This window comes from Dryobates pubescens, chromosome 8 (genome assembly GCF_014839835.1).
Source record: "Dryobates pubescens isolate bDryPub1 chromosome 8, bDryPub1.pri, whole genome shotgun sequence".
Lineage (NCBI taxonomy): Eukaryota > Metazoa > Chordata > Aves > Piciformes > Picidae > Dryobates > Dryobates pubescens.
The window spans coordinates 15,101,664-15,124,157 of record NC_071619.1 but is presented as its reverse complement, the minus strand read 5'-3'; the positions used below and the strand labels follow the sequence as shown (position 1 = coordinate 15,124,157).

The following is a 22,494-nucleotide window of genomic DNA, read 5'->3' as shown; positions in this document are numbered from 1 at the left end:
TAATCTAACAGTTGTAGGGCTTCAATAGATCAACATTACACCTCTGACCACATCTAGAGTGCACAGGAAATCAGACTGGGACAGACATCCAATTTTGATTCCGATCACATCAGGGAGTCTGTTTTGCTGGATTTCTGAGACAAATCTGGGTGTGTGTCAGGCTGGCAGCATATCCACTATAAACAGTTAAGGTTACACCCCCTCTACCTCTGTATAGCTCGCAATTATATAATCGTAAACCCACATTTCTAGGAAAGCCTCTGAGCCTGTAAAAATCCTATACAGAAATGCATCTAATAGTTAAGTATCACAAAATAATCTCTTCCTGCATATACCTCATTGCAGTATTTAATTCTGAAATAATTGTTTGCCTTTTTTTTTTTTTTTAACTGAAAGAAGAACTTCATTACTTTTGTGTTTTTTTTTTTCCCCCCAAAGAATATGAAATAACAAATAGGGTCAAATCCAGGCACTATGTAGGCAAAACTCCCACTGAAGTAACTAAACTTCCACAGAAGTCAATGGCAATTTTACATAGAAAAGGACTTCAGGACCTGTCCCACTGCATTGAAGGGCCTGATCTGAGGGGCTCTGAGCTCACAGTTGACTGGAGTTGCAAACAGCAGCTTTATATTGGAATCAGGCCCCAATATTGCAGGAAAGAAACATGAATAGTTTTTGCAATGATCTAGTCCCTACTGTAATGTTAATTAAAGTATAATGAAGATAGCATACGTTCTGTCAGTGAAAGCTTCAGCATGCAATCAAAGTAGCACTGACAACACAGCCTTGCAAAATACCAAGTAGATACACTTTGAAAAAATTAAAACATGCACTATCTAATTCCTAAAAAGTCTTGGGGTTTTGTAATCTAATTAATCTTCTCTTGTTGTCTCTCATAAAATTAATACTGAAATCCTTTCTAAAATATTTATGGAAACATATACATTTCATAACAAAAACTGTATCATATAAATATTTCTCACAGAAGCTGCAGAGATGGTGTGAGCAAAAAACTCCCTTCTGGGATTTTAGTAAAAGCAGATCTCACAAAGGATCTGGAAAGAAGAAAAAAAAAATAAACAACAACCTTAAATGAATGTAGTCTCATATATCCATACTTACAATAATGATCTGCTCATGACAGATAAATTTACTTATATAAGTAAAAAAAACCAAAACAAAACCACAAAAACCAACAAACCAACCAACCAAACAAAAAAGAATGTTACAGGTTTCATGTAGTATAGAAGAAGGTATAAAATGGGATGAGTGCATGTAAACAGACAGACAGACAGACAGATGAAAGAGATGTAAAAATCAGGATTCAAGGATGCAGTATAATTTGAACATATTAGCTGATAATTCTGAATGCTGGAGATACCCCATGCAGCAAACATCCTTCCCTAAGCACTGAAAACAGCACACGTCCTCGTTAATTTAAAATCATAAATTAAATAATCAAATGCTTACAGCCCTTACAGTGAGATAACATCAGGCGGAACGCTGCGAGGAATAGATCTGGCATTTTCACATAAAGCATTATCTTTGGTACAAGTACACCAGGCAGGACATTTTGGCTTCACTGGTTTCTTCCCTTCAGTCAGCAAAAGCACAGATAAAAGGCATAAGAAATAAGCAATTCTTCTAAAGGGTCTGCTGGCATTTCCCATTCTTTTGATCCGCTCTCGTTCCAGCTAGTTGAAAGAATATCCCAAAACATGAACAGGGGTCCTTTATTCAGCCATTGGATGTCTTTCTATAAGTCCAGGTCAGTATTTGTCTCTTCTTTCTCAACCCTTTTCTTTCTCTTTCACTCTGGTTTTGTAGACAGAAACCTGCAGCTGATCTGTATGTTTCCACTCACTCAGGCAACGTACTGCTCAGAGAGGAGACCTGCGAGGTGCTGTAAGATGGGGAAAATCCAACCGGCTGAAGGGGAAAAAAAAAAAGAAAGCAAAAAAAAAAAAAGACTTGCATCACCACAAAAACACTGAGCACAACACAGCATTAGATTGCAAAGTGATGTAACTGAGAAATACACAGCTTTCTGTTTTCACAGGGAGGCCCTTTCCCTGTTACCAAAAATAGTACAGCATTATGTTTTGCTGGTGGGTGGGTGAGTGGGTGTGGGGTGGAGTGTATGTGTGTGGGGGGAGACATCAGTCATCTTTTACTGGATCCCTACAACCTCGTGAACCTTTGAGAATTATGCTTCACATACTGCAAGCAGCAGAACTAACGGCAGTATCCACAGGAAAAGGAAAGCGAGTGAAACCATCAAAAGCATTGCTGCAAATGCTGTTAGATTAATTTTCATCCTTAGCCCTTATTGCACATATTTGTATGACTGAAAAACAAGCTGCCACACATGGAAAATATTACAATGTATGACAGAATGCCTACAACTGTCATTCTTAAACAAAATATTTTCTCATGCAAAATAGACACGAAGTGTGCTTGCTTCTTTTTTTTTTTCCCCCTTTCTCAGAAAAAAAATCATTCTTATTTGTTACATGTCTTCTATGCTGGTTAAATAAAGTGGATCAAGCAGCATTCAAAATGGCCAGCTTCAATTAAAAGTTCAAGTTAAAAACCATATTTGCATTGAAGACATTTGCATTTCCCATCTTAGATGGGGGAAAAGATAATTGTTATTTAAACACTAGCTATGTTAAACACGTAGTTATGAATGGACCTTCTTTGCAAAGTGACAGGATAAGGACAGATTTTGGTGATAATAATGAATCTTTACAATTCTGCCTGGAGGCTGCAATTGAAATGAGTGCTAGATGCAGTATGAATACTCTGCAAGATACAGTCCACAGCCTGAAGACTTTACAGTAAACTACATTAAATATTTTATAGGGAACTTAAGCAGCACCTAAGTGTTATTATATAAGGAATGGTAAGACAAAACTGACAAATGCCAAATACCTGCAAAGCCATAAGGGATGATTCTATTTTTTTCTGCTATAGGATTGCTCTTAGAAGAGTTTGGAAAACTTTAATAGGTCTTGACACTTCCCTGTCAGTCTGGCAGCACTGCTTATGTTACACAGATCACAAAGCCTACTAGAGCTGACCCAATGGTACAGAAGTTTAATACAAGTCATGCTCACTCTTGACTCCTTCATGTAGGTGCTGTCTCATCATCAGGAAACACTTGATCTCTTGATGAGGAAATCTCTCTTGGCTTCTGGTTACTCCTCCTTTGATTTGCTATGGCCACCTGGCTCTGCCCCATTGCTCCTATTCTATAGACCATAAAAACCCAAGACCAGCACCAGGCCATGTCTGTCTTCCTCAGGAACAATGCCAGCAAAGCTCTAAGTGCGTACCTATGTAGGCACCCAGCAGGAATTTCATATGCTATTGGTAAAAGATGGCAAAGGGGAACAGCAGCCTGCAAAACTGCAAGAAACTCATTGTATGGCTATTAGGCAGGACCCCAACATTGCTGAATACTTACCTGGGCAGTGGCTGAGGTTTGTCTCCCTGGGTTGAAAGGAGACGCACAGCGCTCACACCAGGTGGTAGGACTGCATCCTGTGAGGGACTGGGGATTGCCAGAAACATCCAAAAAGCTCTGAAGCACCTCTGAAGGCCCTGCTGGAAGAGGACTTTGGTGCCTGTACATCAGCATGCTCCCCACCAGGCACCCATACCTAAAGAAAAGGGCAGCTTGTGCTTTTTCGGCTTACTCACTCTCCATGGTGTTTTTTTTTAAAAGCTCTTTATTAATTTAAGTGAGAGACCATGTTTTTGCTCTTAAGAAAATCTTCCCTGCCAGCAGTGTCTTGACTTCAACTAGGAGTGACACAAGACGTGTTGTTACTGAGTCCTTCCATCTTCTGCAAGGAAATGGTACAGAATTACACTGAAATAATTATAAAGCAAATACTGATGCCTTTCCTTGGATATAAAGGTTACTTCTTAGTCTGGAAATGATCTAATTGTCTGACTGAGAACAGAGTTGGATTTGTGGGACTTGTATAAGTAGGGTACACCATCTTCTTCCCTCCAAGATGTCCAAAGGCACAGACTTTGGTGAGGTGAGAACAGAAAATTCTGTAACTTTTTTCTGCAAGAGAAGAGGTCTGTTGTTGTTTTTTTGTTTATTCCTGGCAGAGCTACCCATTGCCATGGCAATATTTTGCCATTGATGGTGAAACCCTCTGTTTCATTTCCTGTGGCTCGTTCACTGAAATCCACCATCAATTACTTAGGCATTTCTTTTTAGTTAATACTCCAGCCACACTGTGAACCTCCTGAAAACTTTGCAGTCTAGCATTGTTTACTCCAGCAGAGCAAGTAACCTGACTTCAGTTCTGTTCATCCAAGCAATCACCTAGAAGTTTGTTTTCTATTCCCAACTACATGCCAAAACAACGGGTTTTTTCCCAAAGTTGCGAATATTATGAATATTTAGAACAGCTCTATCAAAAGAGAGGCATAATTCACATTTTCCAGAGTCCTTTTGTGCCAAGCTCAGCATCTCATTTCTTGCCATGTAGTAAATTTAAAACAAATTGGTTCGTGGATTTTCAGCGGTGCAGCTGCTCTCCAGCCATTGCAATATTTGGCTCACCTATGCCATCATTTGTTTTCTGGCTAACAGAGCAGGCAATGGCCTGCTGTGCCCACAGCCCCGTGCCTCCCTCTAGGTCCTTGCCAGCTTTTCACTGGGGTTTCAGGTACTGATTAGGCACAGCGCGATTCAAAGTTTATTTATTATTCTACCAACAAGGTTCCTGCAGAAGGATGAGGAAGTTGTGGCTTGCGTTGCTCGGTCTGCTTCCCGTCGCTTGACAACGTTTTAGCTGAAAAATCTTCACCTTGCCGTGTAACGGCGGTGCTCGCCGGCAGACATGTTCCAGCGTGGGCAGGGATACTCTGGGCTTCTGGCTGTCACTGTCGGCTCGGTTTTGGTGCCCAGCAGGCCAGCAGGTCCCGACGTGGCCCTCTGCGAGACCCCCCGCCCGCGCTGCGGGCTGTGTCGCCGCCCAGGCCGGGGCGCTCACCCGCTGCCCGGTATCCCGGCAACCGCCACCGCCGCGCTGCCAGTGGCTTGGCTTGGCTTGGCTTGGCTGCTGCCGGCCCCGCCGGTGTTGTGCGGGCCAGAGCCGGTGTGAGGAGAGGCCCCCGGGGGCCCGGAGGCGCGAAGGGAGGGCGCTGTGGCCCTGGCTTTCCCTTTCGCCTTCCCCACCGGGGCCCCCTTAGGATTTCTGCCCTCGTTGTAGAGATGGAGAATCATCCCTCACTGCCCTGCACAAAGCAGAGTTTAGAATTCCCTGCACTTTATTTATATGCTGTGATATTTCACCTCTTAATTTTGACTGGAGCTAAGTAAGCCTTAGAGACTGATCATTTTCCACATAGTCATTTGATAGCATTAGAATCAAATGTGTTATTTCTTCCAGTGTGTCCAAACTGTTCGGTAGCAGCAATTTTTTTATAGTAATCAACCATCTAATAACAAGCTTAGTGCTGGTATATGACTGTCAAAACTAAAAATACTTTTGCTAGTTGTCATTAGAGGTATTCACCACCTACCACTACTTGTGCTCTTTGGTTAGACTTTGCACAAATTTTGTAGCTTGGCTTCCAGAGCAAGCATATGCATTTATCATTATTAATATTTACTAAACATCTATTTTTAGCAAGTATTCTAAAATGTCTGGCTAAAATGTGAATACTTCTATGAGTCAATCTGTTTGCTAAAATATTTGAGTAAAGCAAACATATTTGAGTAAATCAGAACATAAAGCCAAATATTATTTCAAAAAAACATGTAATACTTTTTTTTAGGGATTCACTCTGCTCCACTATTTGCATATTCACATTAGACCAATATATTTTCATTACCAACGGCTGACAAAATTTCAATAAGCTTCCTGTGTTTTAATGCTCACTTGTAGTGCAAAGGGAAATACATTCCCTTTGCAGATACATATACTGTTGTGGTTATCATTTATTCCACCCTGCTTTTAGAAAATTGTATTGCCTATTCTATGTTCAGTTGGAGCTGCCTGCGGTTGATACAGCCTAATCCAAAATCTACTGATGGCCAGACTTAGTGAACTTTGCTGTACTTGCTGTTAAGCCTGTAATATTACACTACGTAGGTATGTAATAGTCCAGATCACTCTGAATCGCTTAATATTAGGGGGGGGATTTTCAACCCACCACACCCCGATATCCATGAGTCTCCTAAAGAACCAAACATTGTTATTGCCATATTACCACTGTGTTGAAGCAGAAGGAATTTGTGATCAAAGTGTTCTACAAACATCTCAGGAGTCTGAGTTCTTGCTCTCTCAGTGCCACCCTTTCAACAAATCCTGCAGCAAATGGCAAATTCAAAGCAGCTGAGACCAAGGCTGTACTTTCAATATACAAAACAAAGTCCTGTGAATTCTAAACAGTTCTGAAAAGACTATGCTTCCTGGTGGATCTGGCACCAAGATCCATTGCCAGGAAGAGGCTTTCTGCAGGTTAGGCATAATAAAACTTGAGATGCCTTTATACCAGCTCATAGCTTGGGAATGATCACAGGGCTGGACAGAACTTTTTATTTGAAAGTTGTTCTGACTTTGCCCTGTCTTGTCTATACAGGTCCCTATTATGGATATCCCTCTTTAGTACACCACAAGAGTTTCAGTAAAAGGAGAACAACCAGGCCAGATCATGTGTCAAAATGCTGAGAAAATAGCTACTTAATTGCTGCCAACTTTAAAGGAAATAAAAACTTGGAGGGTGGTCTCCCTTGCATAAAGTAGCCAGTTCACAGTTAAGATGATCACCTCGGAAGAGAATCATGTCTTAGCTCTCATGGACGTAATTGCATGCTCATGCAGAACACTACTCCAGTAAGCATATCCTGGTGAGCGTGCAGGTGGCTCTAGGACTGCTTGCTGGCTTAGGTACACCAGAATTTGAAGAACAACAAAAAAGTATGTCAGGAGAGATGTACTGTTATCTGAGCTGTCGTTCTTTAAGGAAAACAGATGCACAGTATATTTCACCCAAAGAGAAGCTAGGCAAAATTAACCTGTGTTTAGCTTTTATTTGGTTACAGCCAAGGGCTTGCAATATCATATTGATTCTTGATGCTTTATTTTCAGTTGCAGGTCTTCTAAATAGTAGAGAACATTAGAAATTACCTCAGAAAGCAAGTCAAACCTATAGAATTTCTACCCTTTGTGAGCTTAAAGGCTCTCTCAGGCTGGGAAGCACCTAAGGAGAAAATCTCATCCAACCTCCTGGGAAAACAAGAGGGATAAAGGCTAAGAAGCTAGGTAAGAAGTATCCAAAATGTATTATGTTTTGATAGCACATGACTTTTAAATCCCTGTAGTGGTTAGGCCACACCTTGAGTACTGTGTCCAGTTCTGGGCTGCTCAGTTTGAGAAGGATGTTGACTTGCTGGAACATGCCCAAGAAGGGAAACAAAGTTGGTGATGGGTTTGGTACACAAGCCCTGTGAGGACAGACTGAGGGAACTGAGGTTGCTTAGCCTGGAGGAGGCTCAGGGGAGACCTTCTTGCTCTCTACAACTACCTGAAGGGAGGTTGTAGCCAGGTGGGGGCTGGTCTCTTCTCCCAGGCAACCAACACCAGAACAAGAGGACACAGTCTCAAGCTGTACCAGGTGAGGTTTAGGCTGGAGGTTAGGAAGAGATTCTACACAGAGAGAGTGATTGCCCATTGGAATGGGCTGCCTGGGGAAGTGGTGGAATCACCATCATTGGAAGTGTTTAGGAGAAGACTTGATAATGTGCTTGGTTGCATGGTTTAGTTGATTAGGTGGGTTGGATAATAGGCTGGACGTGATGATCTCGGAGGTCTCTTCCAACCTGGTCTATTCTATTCTATTCTATTCTATTCTATTCTATTCTATTCTATTCTATTCTATTCTATTCAGTATCACAACACTTTAAGGATCTAATCCATCACCTTCAAACAGCTGATACTGACAATACTGCTAATCTTAAATGTTTACATGTTTTGAAGGATGATCATTCCTGCTGGTCGGACTGTCTTCCAAGGCAGGCAAATAAGTGCCACAGCTCAGTAGCTTTACCTTATGTAAGTCAGGAGAATGAATAGAACAATCAAACAACAATCCATTAGCTGTTCTTCAGGTCAGATATAGACATAACCTTAACTACTGGACTGGCTCTTTACTATGAGAAAGAGCCCACAAATCCTATTAATCTGGTTATGTATTGACCCCCAGTTTCCTCTGGGGTTGTCTATTCCTGCTCCTCCAAATAATATTGAGCCTGTAGAAAACCCAGGGCTAGGACTTCTCAGCAATTCCCTAGATCCTGTGTTGTTTTCCAGCAAAGTGGGACCAGTTGCTTTCTCAAGTGTTTTAAAAGCTCATAAACTCTGTTACAAAGCATTGTGCTTGTCAGCACATAATGCAGTAGCATAAAGTTAACTGCTCTCCTGAATATTAGCTTTTTTTCTTCAGACCTAAACAAATAGATCCTACTTTGTTTCTATTGTCTGTATTTTGCCTTGAAAATACTGACAGTGGATATTTAGAGTTGAGGAAGAAATGAAAAGTGCATGCATACAAGCTCAAATGCAAAGGAGAACCCAATTCAAGATGTGTGAAGCTATCCGTCATGGTTCACAGCAGGAACTCAGACCACACTTAACACACAAAGAAGTATTAAGAAAGGAAGTAATATAAAAGAACACAAAGTCTTCATTTGCTGTAGAAATCTGCACTTTCTCAATCTTTTAAGAAAACTTTCCAGAAAATTTACCTGTAGTCAATTTGTATTGTGGGACGATCAATGTCTCATGTGTGCAAGGCTGGAAATGGGGACCTTTTTTAGCCAGTCAACATGCCCATCCACTTCACTGGAACTGACATCAGACTTGTCACCTAGCATACATCCTCAGAGAGGAACAGTCGTGTTCAAATAGGCAAGTTACTTTTTTGCCTTTCTTTAACCTATGTAGCCTGATCAGGCACTAAAAGCACAATATTACTGAGAGAAGTTACATTTAATTTATAATTGGAAATAGTCTCATAACTTCTGGAGAAACTAATGTGGTGACATTGAGAATGTGCTTCTGAGCAACGTTTAATGGGATGGTTTCTTTCTTCCCCACACTTTCATGGGCTCTTGGTTCTGCCTTTATCCACATCTCCCTGCTGGTGTTTCTAGCTCTAATGCTTCTCTCTGGACTGGATTAAATAAAGATGTGGTAAAATAAAATAAGGGCGGGGGGGTGGGAATAAGCCCTAGACAAGCTCAAATCCTTCCAAAACAAAACCGGAATTGTTAGAGCCAGAAGTTGCAGTTGAGGACAGGAGCAGACAGGGAGCATTGACTTCACCATTAGAGAAAACGTATAGGCCACACATTTACGGGGCAGTTTCATTATTACAAACTCTCACAAATATTTAAATGAACCACGGGACAGAACTGGTGACAAAATACCTCAGTCTGCATCGAAGAGGACAAAATATGAACCTCATAAAATGTCCTAGTATGTTGCTAGCATTCTTTAAAAATTGTCATCTAATTGGAGGACAGACCCTCAACAGGTATATACAAGCTGACATGTGATAGTTATAATCTCCACTCTGCCAGCCCCTTGCACTATTTGTTCATTTAGTAATGGTTCATAGGAGGTATCCTTTATGCCTAAAGTAAAAATACAGAGGGATAGAAAATCCAGTCCAATAAGAACCCTGTGTCCAAAACAAAATGTCCCAGATTTTCTAGCATGAGTAAATGCTTTTTACACACCCAAAAAAACATACCACTGTCACTGTAGCTAAATGCCATTTAATTGGCAGCTAGAAAAGTCTATAATACATTTCTTCATGGAAAAATGTTTGAGCTCGTCCAGTTTGCCAAGATGCTAATTAAAAACAGACAGCATGTTATAAAACCCTTTCCTTGACCTGTGCTATCTTACATTGCCCTTCTGTACTTTTTCATGGCATTGCCTCCCTGCAAAATTATTCTAATCTTTATAAAATTGTATTTAATTTTTCTTGTCATTTTGTGGACAGAAAAAGAAAGTAACTATGTATTATTTATTTAAATACACATAGGAAATTCATTTGTTACATGGCAGAGATAATAGGCTTTTGAGGAGAGAATTTTTACTCAGAACCAGAAGGTTTCTACATCCTGAATAATTCACAATGAAAGAAATCTTAGTGTAGACTGAAGTTACTGAAATACTTCAAGTAAAAGCCTTACTGGAGTGCCACTGACATAATGAATTGCACAATGAGAAGGCTGTGCCTCATCAAACACATACTGTTTCATCATCGCTAATCAAAATGCCTCACAAAGCAGGGGTTTGGATCAGTGCTGAAGCATTTTAAGGGGTTGTTGGTGATGGCTCCACAAGTGTATTTTACTGGTTTATTGTTTTTAACAATTCAAGAAATTTGGAAAAATACCTTATTTCAGTAAGAGTTGATCCCTTTTGCTTCAAGCAAATACTAGGTCTGTCTGACGCTCCACCCCACCCTGTGGTGGGCACACTGTCACTGCACAAGCCCAGCAGAGATTCTCCATCAAGATACCACACCAAGCTGGACTCCCTGGTCCCTTTTTCTTACAAACTGCATCGCCCTGCAGAAGAGACTTTGGAGCACTGAAGAAATCCATCACATCTGTTTGCTCATATGCCAACTTGCTCTTTACTCACTACAACTTTAAGAAACTATTTGCTCTTTTGGATGCTGCCTGTCTCCCTGTGGAGTGGGAGGGCAAAACCAACACAAAACATTATCTAAGAACTGGCCGTAGTTTTAAATGTAGAGAGATAAATATTCTAGTTACAACTGCTCAGAAGATAAAGGATTTCCCCTACCCTGAGTATGATAACATTCACATTTTCATCTTACAATGCTTCCTATGTACCACTTTTCTAAGACAACAATCCAAATTCCATACAGCTGACTTTCTTTTAGACTCCAGTCACTTGTGGGAATCTGCAAGTTTCCATTATTGCTGCCCTTGTGATTAAGACAAGGTCATTAAAACTGGAGGGCCAAATTCCCAGCCTCAATATAACCTATCACTAAGAAGTAATAAGCTCCTTTGTGAAGCAATATAGCTCCCCAGCTATGAAAATGGCACACATTACTGATTAAACAAAGACATGTGGCTTTTATCCTAAGCACATTTTGAAGCAAATGGATGAATATGTAAGAGAAAAAGAGAAGGACAAAACCCCACGAGAACTCAAAAGAGCAGTAGAGGCATCACAGAAAACAACATCTTGGATTCCAGGCATTTGAAAGGGGGACTGGAGAAACATCCCTGGAGAACTTCTTGGAGCAAGTACTGGCTGAAAAGAGCTTGGAGTCTCCTGCTGTTCAATCTGTTCTTCACTCAGGGAAATGAACACTATACTGTCTTTGCAAATAAAGACTGACTCAAAGATACCTGATTCCATTAATAGTTTATTTTCCTAACCAGAACAATCTGAAATAATGTCTTTTTAGATAACTGCTCAGGTCAGAAGTAGTAATACTGCTCTACTGCTTCTGATACCTCTACCTGCCCTCAGGGAGGCAGATCTCCCTTCACATACACATTATATACACTAAGATCTCCCTCTAGAGCTATATATAGCATCTGTTCACAGAGGAGCACCACTACCACTTATTCATTCTTTTCATGCTTTACCTGCTGTTTTCAAGGCTGCCCTGATGCTAAAAATAGCTTTGCATATTAAAGGAGGGTTGCTATAGATTCAGAACAGGCGATGTTAGCAAGACAGTTAAATCCCTCTTTGCTGAGGACATGGAGAATCCACATGGATGTGGCTGATGGGCAACTGCATTATTAACTGTGACCTGGGATGCGGTGCCCTTTCATAGAGACTCTCAGGCTCCAAGGTTGGGGTATTTGTGTTGTTCTAAGATTGCAATGAACTGCAAATCAATACAAATCATGGGTGTCACCATAAGTTTCAGGCTTTGTTTTTCATACTGTAGTGTTAGACCACAGTACAACAGTACCTTTATATATTAATAGCACATTAGCTTTTTAACTGGGAAAACAATTTAATATTCTGTTGTATGGGCATGTATTTCTGCAACCATTGACATCTCTGAGTAAGAAAGTACCACAATGCTTTCCTAGTTGTTCTTACTACAGCACTGAAAAGATAACAATTCATCATCCATTTGATTACTTTCAAGGCAGCAGTGAAACAACATAAACCCATTGTACTACATATTGTTGTTTTAAACTTCTGGCAGTGCATTTCCTGACAATGCTGACAAAGCTAATGTTAATTTTGGAAGTCATCTTCCTGTCTACAATTTAATAGATAGTGCAGGTGAAAAACTGCTTATACATAACTTTCTAACTCATACACTGCAAAAAAAAGAGTGACATGTACTATAGGTAAGCGTAACTTGATTGTTAAGGTTATAAAACTTGTTTTCAAAATCTGACAAAAATTTTGAGATCATAAGAAAGGTTTTATTTTGTCAAGCTTGAGCATGTAAAGGCTTGGAGGACTGTCTCTAGAGCAGTTATACCCTGCAATTATAAGCATATTAAAATATCTCTTAGCTCTCAGAAGTCATTTGTCTACAGCAGGAAAATATAACAGATTGAAACCTTTCAAGATGATGATCAGATTAATGAAGATATAAGCAAGTGTCTGAATAAGATTTACTTTTCTTTCATAAAGTAGTAAAAATCCTTCCAACATAATCTTGAAGGCATGATACATGAGTTAAAGGGCAAGTTGCCAGAAAGAATGGATAGCAAAATACTTGTCATTAAAGGTAACTCCTATACATTAGGTCACAAACATGTAATAGACCAAATTAATTTCAGGGTACAGAATAGCTTGACCTTACTCAGCTACATTCAATTCCTAAAAACTGTTTTAGAAAATTACAATGAAAAGTTGAAGCTCAACAGACAACTATGAGAGAAAGATTATGCTTCAGGAGTGCTGTATTAGAAACTGAGTTTAATGTTTCATCTCCAAATAACAATTTTCCTAGTTCTTAAAACTTGTGGCTGGATGATGACAGTATCTAAGATAAATGAGGCTGTCAGAAGAATATCTTCCTTTTGTTAACAGACTCAGATACTGCCAAATACTGATTGTAGGCTAAGTATTTGCAATAGAATAGAATAGAATAGAACAGAATTAACCAGGTTGGAAGAGACCTTCGAGATCATCATGTCCAACCTATCATCCGACACCACCTAATCAACTAAACCATACAACCAAGCATCCTGTCAAGCCTCGCCCTGAACACCCCCAGCGACGGCGACCCCACCACCTCCTCAGGCAGCCCATTCCAGTGGGCAATCACTCTCTCTGTGTAAAACTTCCTCCTAACCTCCAGCCTAAACCTCCCCTGACGCAGCCTGAGACTGTGTCCTCTTGTTCTGGTACTGGTTGCCTGGGAGAAGGTTCAAGTAAAAGGTTCAAGTAAAACTTATTGTGCAGGGAAAGAATGGTATGGATTGACTAAAATGATTATTAAAGTATATTACAACAAAGCCTGATATAACTTTAAATAATACAATCCATCTTTTAAGAATTGTGCACAGTGCAATGCAAACTTGAGAGAAGATTCCATGATATGCTAAAGGAAGTGGGCTTTGGCTCAAACCCACTTCATGTCTTGAGCCTTATCTTTCTTGTAGTGATGGCCTTCCGGAAGATAAATAACTGTTACCATTGTAACATATCGCTTGCAAATTGAATGTGGTTTCAACAAGCAGCAGGATTTCCCCCAAGGTCCAGGCTGGACTGTTTCTTTTTCACTTGCTACAGAAACTTTCCTCAGCATTTTTTTGGGGTCTGTCATTTTCACTTCCAGAGTTGTAGATACTGCATGGCTCAGTGTTACTGCCTATAAGTAACATAACTTGATACTTGAAATTAAGTTAGACTAATTGTTCCCATTTAGGATAGTTGGTCATTTTCTACTTAGATGCAATGGAATGAATAGTATCCTGGCAATACCTCCAACAGAAAGGTGGATAGTATTTCAGTACTTTATGTCCAAATGATATTGCTGATTAAACAGCACAAAATTGTATTTAATATGAAATATATCTCCTATTATTTCCTAAGTCTAGCAATCAGTAGTATACTTTCACTAATGAAAGGTCAGTTCTAGCAGAATGGCTAATGGTATTATTAATTAAACAAGGTCTCAAAGTAGTACTCTAAAAGCATGTTCATTAAAAAAAAAAAAGGTTTAATAGGAATTTTTACTGATTCATCCTACTTCACTGCTCAGGACATGCTCTTTAAATTCACATATCCTTCAGTTTCCACTGAATGATCACTTGATACCTCAACCCAAATACTACCAGTCTCTACATACAATTACTGCACTACTTTACTATGTAAGTAACCCACTGAAATCCTAAGGTGAAATGAGAGTTGATGTCGTCATCATTATGCCTTATTATGCTCTTAATACCTTATTTAAAAAAAATCTGACTGTGAGATTCCAAACACTTGTCTACACACTATATTGCAAATAATTCCTGCTATGAAATATTTTCTTAGCTCTAGGATAACCAGTGCAAAACACTGTGATGAACACACCTAACCAGCTGCAGAGTCCAGTTTGCAGAACTGACATTCTTGATTCCTGAAATAAGATGTCAACTTTTGGTTTAGATGTATCATAGTATCAGTCAGGGTTGGAAGGCACCATAGGGATCATCTAGTTCCACCCACCCTGCCATGGCCAGGGACACCCCCCACTAGATCAGGCTGGCCAGAGCCTCGTCCAGCCTGGGCTTGAACACCTCCAGGGATGGGGCCTCAACCACCTCCCTGGACAACCCATTCCAGGGCTTCACCACTCTCATGGTGAAGAACTTCATCCTCACGTCCAGCCTGAATCTCCCCACCTCCAGCTTCATTCCATTCCCCCAGTCCTATCACTACCTGACATCCTGAGAAGTCCCTCCCTAGCCTTCTTGTAGGCCCCCTTCAGATACTGGAAGGCCACAATTAGGTCACCTCGGAGCCTTCTCTTCTGAAAAACCTGTCTACTTCTGCAACACTTATGCAGGAATAAGATCTTACTTCTCTATTACATTACATCTTAGACTTAGAAGCACCTTTCTTTCCCAGGTTTTACAGAATGCTAGGTACATGAACAGTACTTAACAGCTTCTATGACTCAGAAGATAGTGACTCGTCACTCACGCTTTCATACGGGAGACTTTAGATTCCATACATTTAACTGTGAATGATTTGTACCTTCCCTCAATTATCATCATAGGTGACAATTATGGATATACTTACATGGTAGACATTATGCACAAAAAAGCAGGAAACAAGGGAATATCTTTTCCACTGTGGTTTAAAACCACAATGGATTGTAATTTTGTTCACAGGTTCTTTTTATTTTCACAAAATAAATCCCATGGACAATGATATAATTTAAAGCAAACAAGTACATTGCTTGTCAGTTGGTTGTGATTTTCTAATTCCATTTTACTCTATATTCCTTCTCTTCTTTCTATTCTTGTATTGATTTTTTTAATGTACTTGAATACCATTAGTTGCATTCCACCATTGAAGATCTAGACATATAAGTAGGATTAAGCATTCTTTGCTCTCTTAGGAAAATATTCATTCTTTGAGGAATTTAAGCATAATGCTCTTCTAAAATCTCCTTGAACCAATACTGGAGCATGTTGGAAAAGTTAATTTCTGTATTACTATTGTTCCAATGCAGGTTGATAAACTAAGAAGTAGTATTTTGTGCATAGTGATAATTACTTTTTAATTAAATTCCTGATAGGCTGAAGTCACTATACATGTTTATGCATGCCTGCATGCATGTGTAATCATTTAATGAGCTTTGTTCTCAACAGAGCTGCCATATTGTAATCTCTGGAGACCAAAATTACCTGCCACACAGCAAATGTGGTGCTAGCAGTGCTAATTAAAGGACACTAGTCAGGACTCTCCGTAATATATCTGTAGGGGATTTATTAGGTTAAATTCTTTACTCTTTGGGGGGAAAAAAAAAAAAAAAAGAGAGAGAAAACCAAACAACCCAAACTTTAGAGATAATGTGGGAGGTTGTTTCCAATAATTGTTTTTAATTAAAGTCTGCTTTATTATTTCCATAACTGAATCAGTCTTTATAGGGTCATACTGGTTTAATTTGCAATACACAGAGAAGAGAAGGCTCCGAGGTGACCTAATTGTGGCCTTCCAGTATCTGAAGGGGGCTACAAGAAGGCTGGGGAGGGACTTCTCAGGATATCAGGTAGTGATAGGACTAGAGGGAATGGAATGAGGCTGGAGGTGGGGAGATTGAGGCTGGATGTGAGGATGAAGTTCTTCACCATGGGAGTGGTGAAGCCCTGGAATGGGTTGTCCAGGGAGGTGGTTGAGGCCCCGTCCCTGGAGGTGTTTAAGACCAGGCTGGATGAGGCTCTGGCCAGCCTGATCTAGTGGGGGGTGTCCCAGCCCATGGCAGGGGGGTTGAAGCTAGATGATCCCTATAGTCCCTTCCAACCCTGACTGATACTATGATACTATGACACACCCTAACAAGGTCTTGGGGCCCAGTTAATGGCATGTTTTAAAATCACAGAAGCTTTGGAATGAAGGTTGTTGCTACAAGGGTTCCCCGTAACTGCAACAGAATAAATGAATAAAACTATCTGGTTTTCAAGATAAGACTCCTGCATAACTCTGTAATCAATGTTGAGAAAGCTAAAATATATGTTGCAAATTATAACAGCTGTATTTATTTGTGTATCAGTGATCCACTAGCATGTTAACAGTGTAAGCAATGATACCATCAGATAAAGTCTTGAGCATGAATTAAGTCCATGATAATGAAGATTAAGGCTTCTCCTCTGCCAAAGGTAACAAAAAAAAATTACTTTATGAATTGCACTTAAAATTGAGAGGCCTTATCTGCAACACAGGAATTGGAGACAATGGAATGAAACAGCTCAGGTTGTATTTTCTAACACTACAGCCTAAACCAGGATTCATTTTACCAAATTGATCAGCTAAGACTAAAAGTGCAATTTCCTCATATTTTTCTTCTTGGGAGACTTTCACAGACTGGAAGTTTCAACTCCATTTCTAATAAAAGACTTCAACATTTTTATCCTACCAGCAGAACAATCTGAGATTTGAGATGTGCACTGTCCTTTTCTTGAGCTTTACCCTACAGTTTATAAAACCAATTCCCAAACTTTGGTCTCAAAGTAAGTACTCTGTAGGCAGCCAACAGAACCACTGCCTTCAGATAAAGTCTAACAGTGCATTAGGTACTAAATAGTTGTGGAGGTCTGCAATAATTTTTTCATCCTAGCAGTACAGGAGCCTGGAATAAGAAAGGCCCATGGGTCAAACTCTACTTCATATGGCCTTCTAAAATTCCATCATCCCTCAGCTCTGCCTTTAGTTATAGAGAATTTGGGCCATATTTTCAAAAGAACAAGTTTTCCAAATCTTTTATCATATTGGAAGCTTTAGTGTTCCAGAAACTCTGACCACACATGATGTATCTGACATTTATCTCCAATGGTATTAAACAGGAATAATTAAGAGGAAAATGTCCACTGACAGTTGGAATTTAGGATATTCTACAATCTAATAATAGGGTTAGATATCACATTATTATCTCTGTTTTAACTTATTAACAAATACAATAGTTGTGATTACTTACACAAATGTCTGGGAGTTCAGAACAGGGGAGAACAATGATGAACAATCTGATGCTATTTTTTCAAAGGCACTTTTCTATCAATGATTACACAATGAAATAGTAATTGAAACTTCAAAATAGCATAAACCAGCATATTTGGCCTCAAAATAATGGCCATAGCATGGTCTAGTCTATGATATTTTTTTGTAACTGACTCTATGCTGGAAACAAATTTAAATCCAGAAGTGCTTTTATTGACTAAATTCCTTATCAGCCAAACAAATAAAACTGCATTTGCCTTTTAGCACAGCAACATTGACATCTAGTGGCTAAACTCCACGTTTTTCATTCTTTTTGCAACAGAAAATACTGAACATATAACTTCAGTAGCCTGCTCTCTTAACATAACCTCTAGATGATTACAAAATCATGGTGATCTTCAATGAATAGTCTGGAGTGACTAGTCCCAGTGCTGGGAACTGGTGAACAGGAGCCATTTCTCCTCAGCACAGCTCCACTTGTTTTTCCTGACTCTCAGAAAGCCTTAAGCTTGGACATCAACTACCTGACTGAAGTACGTACCTCTCTTGATGCTTGTTGGGAGGCACAGTGCATCCCTAAAATTGTACACAGATACACTGAAAGGAAGAATTGCAGTTACTGAATGCCATGTTACTGACATATGTGATTGTCCATCTTTAGTTCTACTTGCTTTTCCACAAATTACTAGGGGGCTTCAGATAGAGAAAGATGAAAATCAGGAACACAACAGATGCCATGAGACTTTTTGTACTATGAAGACACAAAAATAAATGATTTGGCAACTTCATAAACATACAGAAAATAAGAAGGTGCCCATATATATATACAAAAAATGTTAGACTAATTCCTACTTTTTTCAACATAATAACTGGCTTAAGTGAGAAAGAGGAAAGAGTAGACAGGATAAATCTCAATTTTACTAGCATTTGTGATGGTTTTGCATTACTCTCTCATAATCAAACTCAAATGTAGTCATACAGATCCTCTAAACAGCTCTCAGAAAGGTTATGGTTGTCAGTGCCTGCCTTGCTGTTGCTCTCCAAGCTAGTGGTAGCTGCCTCTTCTGGCCTGCTGGCAAAGCTGCCCAATTTGCTTAAATAAAAACTGGACCAATTTTTTAATTAGCTAACCAAACTAAATTTGACCAAACAAATCAGAGGATCTTCAGTTTAAGCAACATTACCAGAAGATCTTAGTAGGCCCTAATCTGCAGAAAGGTTGAGGTATTTCTTCCAGCTATACACCAACAAGGATTAAACAGCTGTGTTTAGTGTTTCTTAGAAATATAGAGAAATCAGTTTGAAGAAGAGCAATATAACATGTAAGAGTTCTCAAAAATGTAACCTATATGGGAAGGCTGAAGTACTTTCTTTAGCTTCAAAAATGGATGACAAGGCATATATGAGTTCCGGTATTTAAAGACTTTTTACTCAAATGTACAGTTCTTTATTTCTGTACCAACTTCTGTAGGGCATTATGAAATTATCTCAAGTAGCAACAACAGAGATTTATCTTAGGTGTTAGGAAAAAACCTGTATTTACTTAAGAGATTAACAGATTGAGCTATTTATGCTGTGAAATCTCCTATACTGGAACCTTTAAGGAACAGCTCAATAAGCATGTTACACATGATTCTTTGAATTCTGCATCTCCATGATTTAATAGCTTTTTTTGGTACATAGACATTTATAAAAGCACCACCTATACAAATACAGGGGAACAGGTAAATCAATGGGTTACTTCAGTAAACATAATGCTACCCCTAAACGGTAAGAAGGTCAGAAGTCTGTCCTGAATATACACATCAGTTGTACTCTCCAGTACAAATTACATGAGTCAATGTACATTTATAATTCTCTGGATATCAGCAACAGTTTTGCCACTCATTAATGAATTTGGATGTATAAGAAGTGGCCAATTCACTAACTTTTTTTTTGGTATACTGAGGTAACATCCACGGTCTAGGTCTACATAGTATGATCTGACATTACACAGATGACTGGAAGGAAGACAGTATGAATGTAAATACAGAGAAACTGATGAGCTGTTGGGATTATTCCTCTACCATATACTCTTAAGAATATCTCTGGGAAGACTTTTTGGGGAAGAAATTTCTATTTTTATTTCCAAAAACTTTCTATGGAATTGTTACATTGATCCATCAGAAAACGGTCCTTAAAGGTGAGTAAAGAGTATGTTGATGATTTGAAAACCAGGGAGAGGAAACATTTACTTCTTGAAGGTTTTGAAGTCATGTCTGACCTAAGCTTTTTGGAAAAACTGTCTCATATGTAGCCCATTTCTAGATTTAAGGCAGAAGTAAAGTAAGAACTACAGTGATGTTGTCTCCTTGTGTGCCATGAAGTTCCAGACTACTGTAATCAAAGAGTATAGTTTCTCAGTATTGCTAAGCTGGTCTAATAGAGAGCTGCTGCACCCTTGTTTCTTCCCCCCTGCCCTGTCCCTCCATCCTTAACCTTTTCTTTTGCATCAGCACTGTTATTTATCCCATACCACAGTAGATTAGTCAGAGGAGCTAGACTGGCAGAAAATTAAACACTACAGTTCAGCTGAAGTGGTAAGATGAGTACTAGTGCAAGTTCAAGAGCAATGCTTTCTTCAGTAATGGCTAAACCATAGAATGGATTTACCTTTAATGGAAAACTCCTGTCCTGCAAACAGTTATGGCCACCTCTTCTTTCTCCTGTATCTTTAAGTACTGGGGGAGAGAAGCTGAGAGAAGTGTCCTTTTTGGTATCAAAGCACATTGATGCTAAACTATGGAGATACTCCCATAGGATCAACCTACAATCCTTATACCAAGGGCTAAGGACATGTCCAGTTTCAATTTCCAGTTTATTTAGGAGGCCATTCCTGATCCACTTCCCCAACTGTAGCTTACTGTAGCCTTCATATGAAAAGCAGTCAGGTGATGTTTGAAAGTCATACAGTCAGACATAAGAAAAACATAACATAGTAAGATGAAATTATCTAGATGCTATTCTCTGAAAAGCTGTTTATAAAATAACTTGAGCAACTACAACAGTTGCTATAGTTGGACTAACTGCAGAATTTTTCTCTGTCCCAGAAACTTTATTTTTTTCTATATGCAGTCATTTGTGGCCACAGCACAATGCCAAGAGATTAAAAAATTGTAAACCTTCCCTCTACCTTTCCCACTTTTCTTCAAAGTGCATAGTCAATGATATATTGGCCCAGTTTCCAGAATCATGTCAGGATTCTTTCACACTAAAGCAGCCTGTCATTACCGAAAGAGAAAAACAACAAAAAGATGCCTGCTATTACAGCTTCGTGGGTATACATTATTTATTTTGAGATATTTCAATAATTAATTAGGATAATTCCATTTTTGCCACACAGTGTCTTCCATTTAGAGGAAACAGGCTACATTCAGTAGAACTTCAGCAGAATACTGCACACTCCATAAGCATATTGCCACTCTCTTCCTTTCCACAGGACACTTGATCATCACCTTTTACGTTCCTTCAGAGCAATAACAACATAACAAGCGACACAAATACTAGGTTAGGAGAAGAGATACTTCTGTTTTTAAAACTGAGATTCAATAGCCAAGCTTAGGGGGCACGCTGTCCATTATGGCATGTGATTACCTTGCTGTATAATAGTAACTAGTACCACTTATATTCTACAACTAGTGATAGCAGCATTTAAAATTTCAGAATTTCCCCCTATTAAGTGTATCTGTGATTTAAGACTGCAGGAAGCAGTAACATGGCTGGGAAGTCTGATACAGTCCAAAAGAAAATATCCGTGATGCAGTAAACCATTTCAGACCTCATCAGTCAAAATGCTGGTTCAGGTATTGTGCACTCTTAATTTTTTTTATGTGAAACAGTATCAGCTCCTTTACAGCGACTTGCTGTATCTGATGGCTTAACGCTTTAGACAGGTACTACCCAGCTAGCTCAAGAGAAAATACGTTTAGTTTATAAAACTGCTTTCCCTGACGCAACCCAGAGGCTCCCAAACTATCGCCCAACTACCGCTGGTCCTCAGAAACTGGGTCACATATTGTCTTTCTCTCTTCGAACTGCAAGATGCAACTGAAAAGGTAGGCAACCACTAAAACGTGGAAATCAATTTTACATATTACCTTGCTGAGGCTGCCAGGGCGTTAAAACGGCTGAGAACGAGATCTGTGCCGCGGTGAGGGTAGCGCACACACCTACTGCATGAAGCCCGGCCCTGGGGACGTGTGGCAAGCTCCTACCCGCCGAGGAGCAGCCTCGCAGGGCCCTTTCTCCTTGAAAGGCCTCCTCCAGAACGACCGCCACCTCCCCGACCCCTCCCAAGAGGGACCCTTTCAGCCCGACCCCGCTGCCTGCTCTGAATCCATTGGCGCTCCACCGCCCAGTTAAGCTACTCCACCAGGGACTCCCCAGCCCGAAAGCGCCGGGGACGGCGGAGGCGAGGCGGGACGGGAGGAGGGGAACTCGCTAAGGCCTCTCTGGGAGCCACTACGGCCGAATCCTACCTTCCCAGAGACGGAGACCGCCGCAGCCGGGGCCGCGCACCCGGTTCCCAAGCAGGGAGACTCCCCTTGCCCCTAAACATGATGAGCGGCTTTCCCCTCCCATCCCTTGCCGGCGCGGCTCGCCCTCCCCTGCCTCACGGCACCCCACTGCGCTCCGCCGGCTCCCCGTGCCCCTCTGCCCTGCGTCGCGGCTCCCGCCAGCGGCTGAGAGAGGCAGCCCCCAGCGCGGCCCTGCTCCGCCTCTGCTTTCGGTT

At 40.2% G+C, this 22,494-nt stretch overlaps 1 protein-coding gene across 3 annotated transcripts in view; it reads right to left on the bottom strand.

Moving 5' to 3' along the window:
- The window catches only part of LGI1 (leucine rich glioma inactivated 1), a 33,619-nt gene extending 11,479 nt beyond the window's left edge, over positions 1-22,140 (bottom strand). Inside the window, exons 1-3 of one of the 3 annotated variants that reach the window (XM_054163542.1) lie at positions 21,860-22,140; positions 1,483-1,932; positions 987-1,058 (exon numbers count right to left, since the gene is read on the bottom strand). In XM_054163542.1, coding sequence (XP_054019517.1) covers positions 987-1,058; positions 1,483-1,673 — 263 coding nt within the window. In that variant the 5' untranslated portion in view covers positions 1,674-1,932; positions 21,860-22,140. Of the gene's footprint in view, positions 1-986; positions 1,059-1,473; positions 1,933-3,472; positions 4,965-21,859 lie in introns of those variants that run through there. The other 2 variants (XM_054163541.1, XM_054163543.1) reach the window with 2 other exon arrangements.
- Positions 22,141-22,494: the final 354 nt, after the last annotated feature.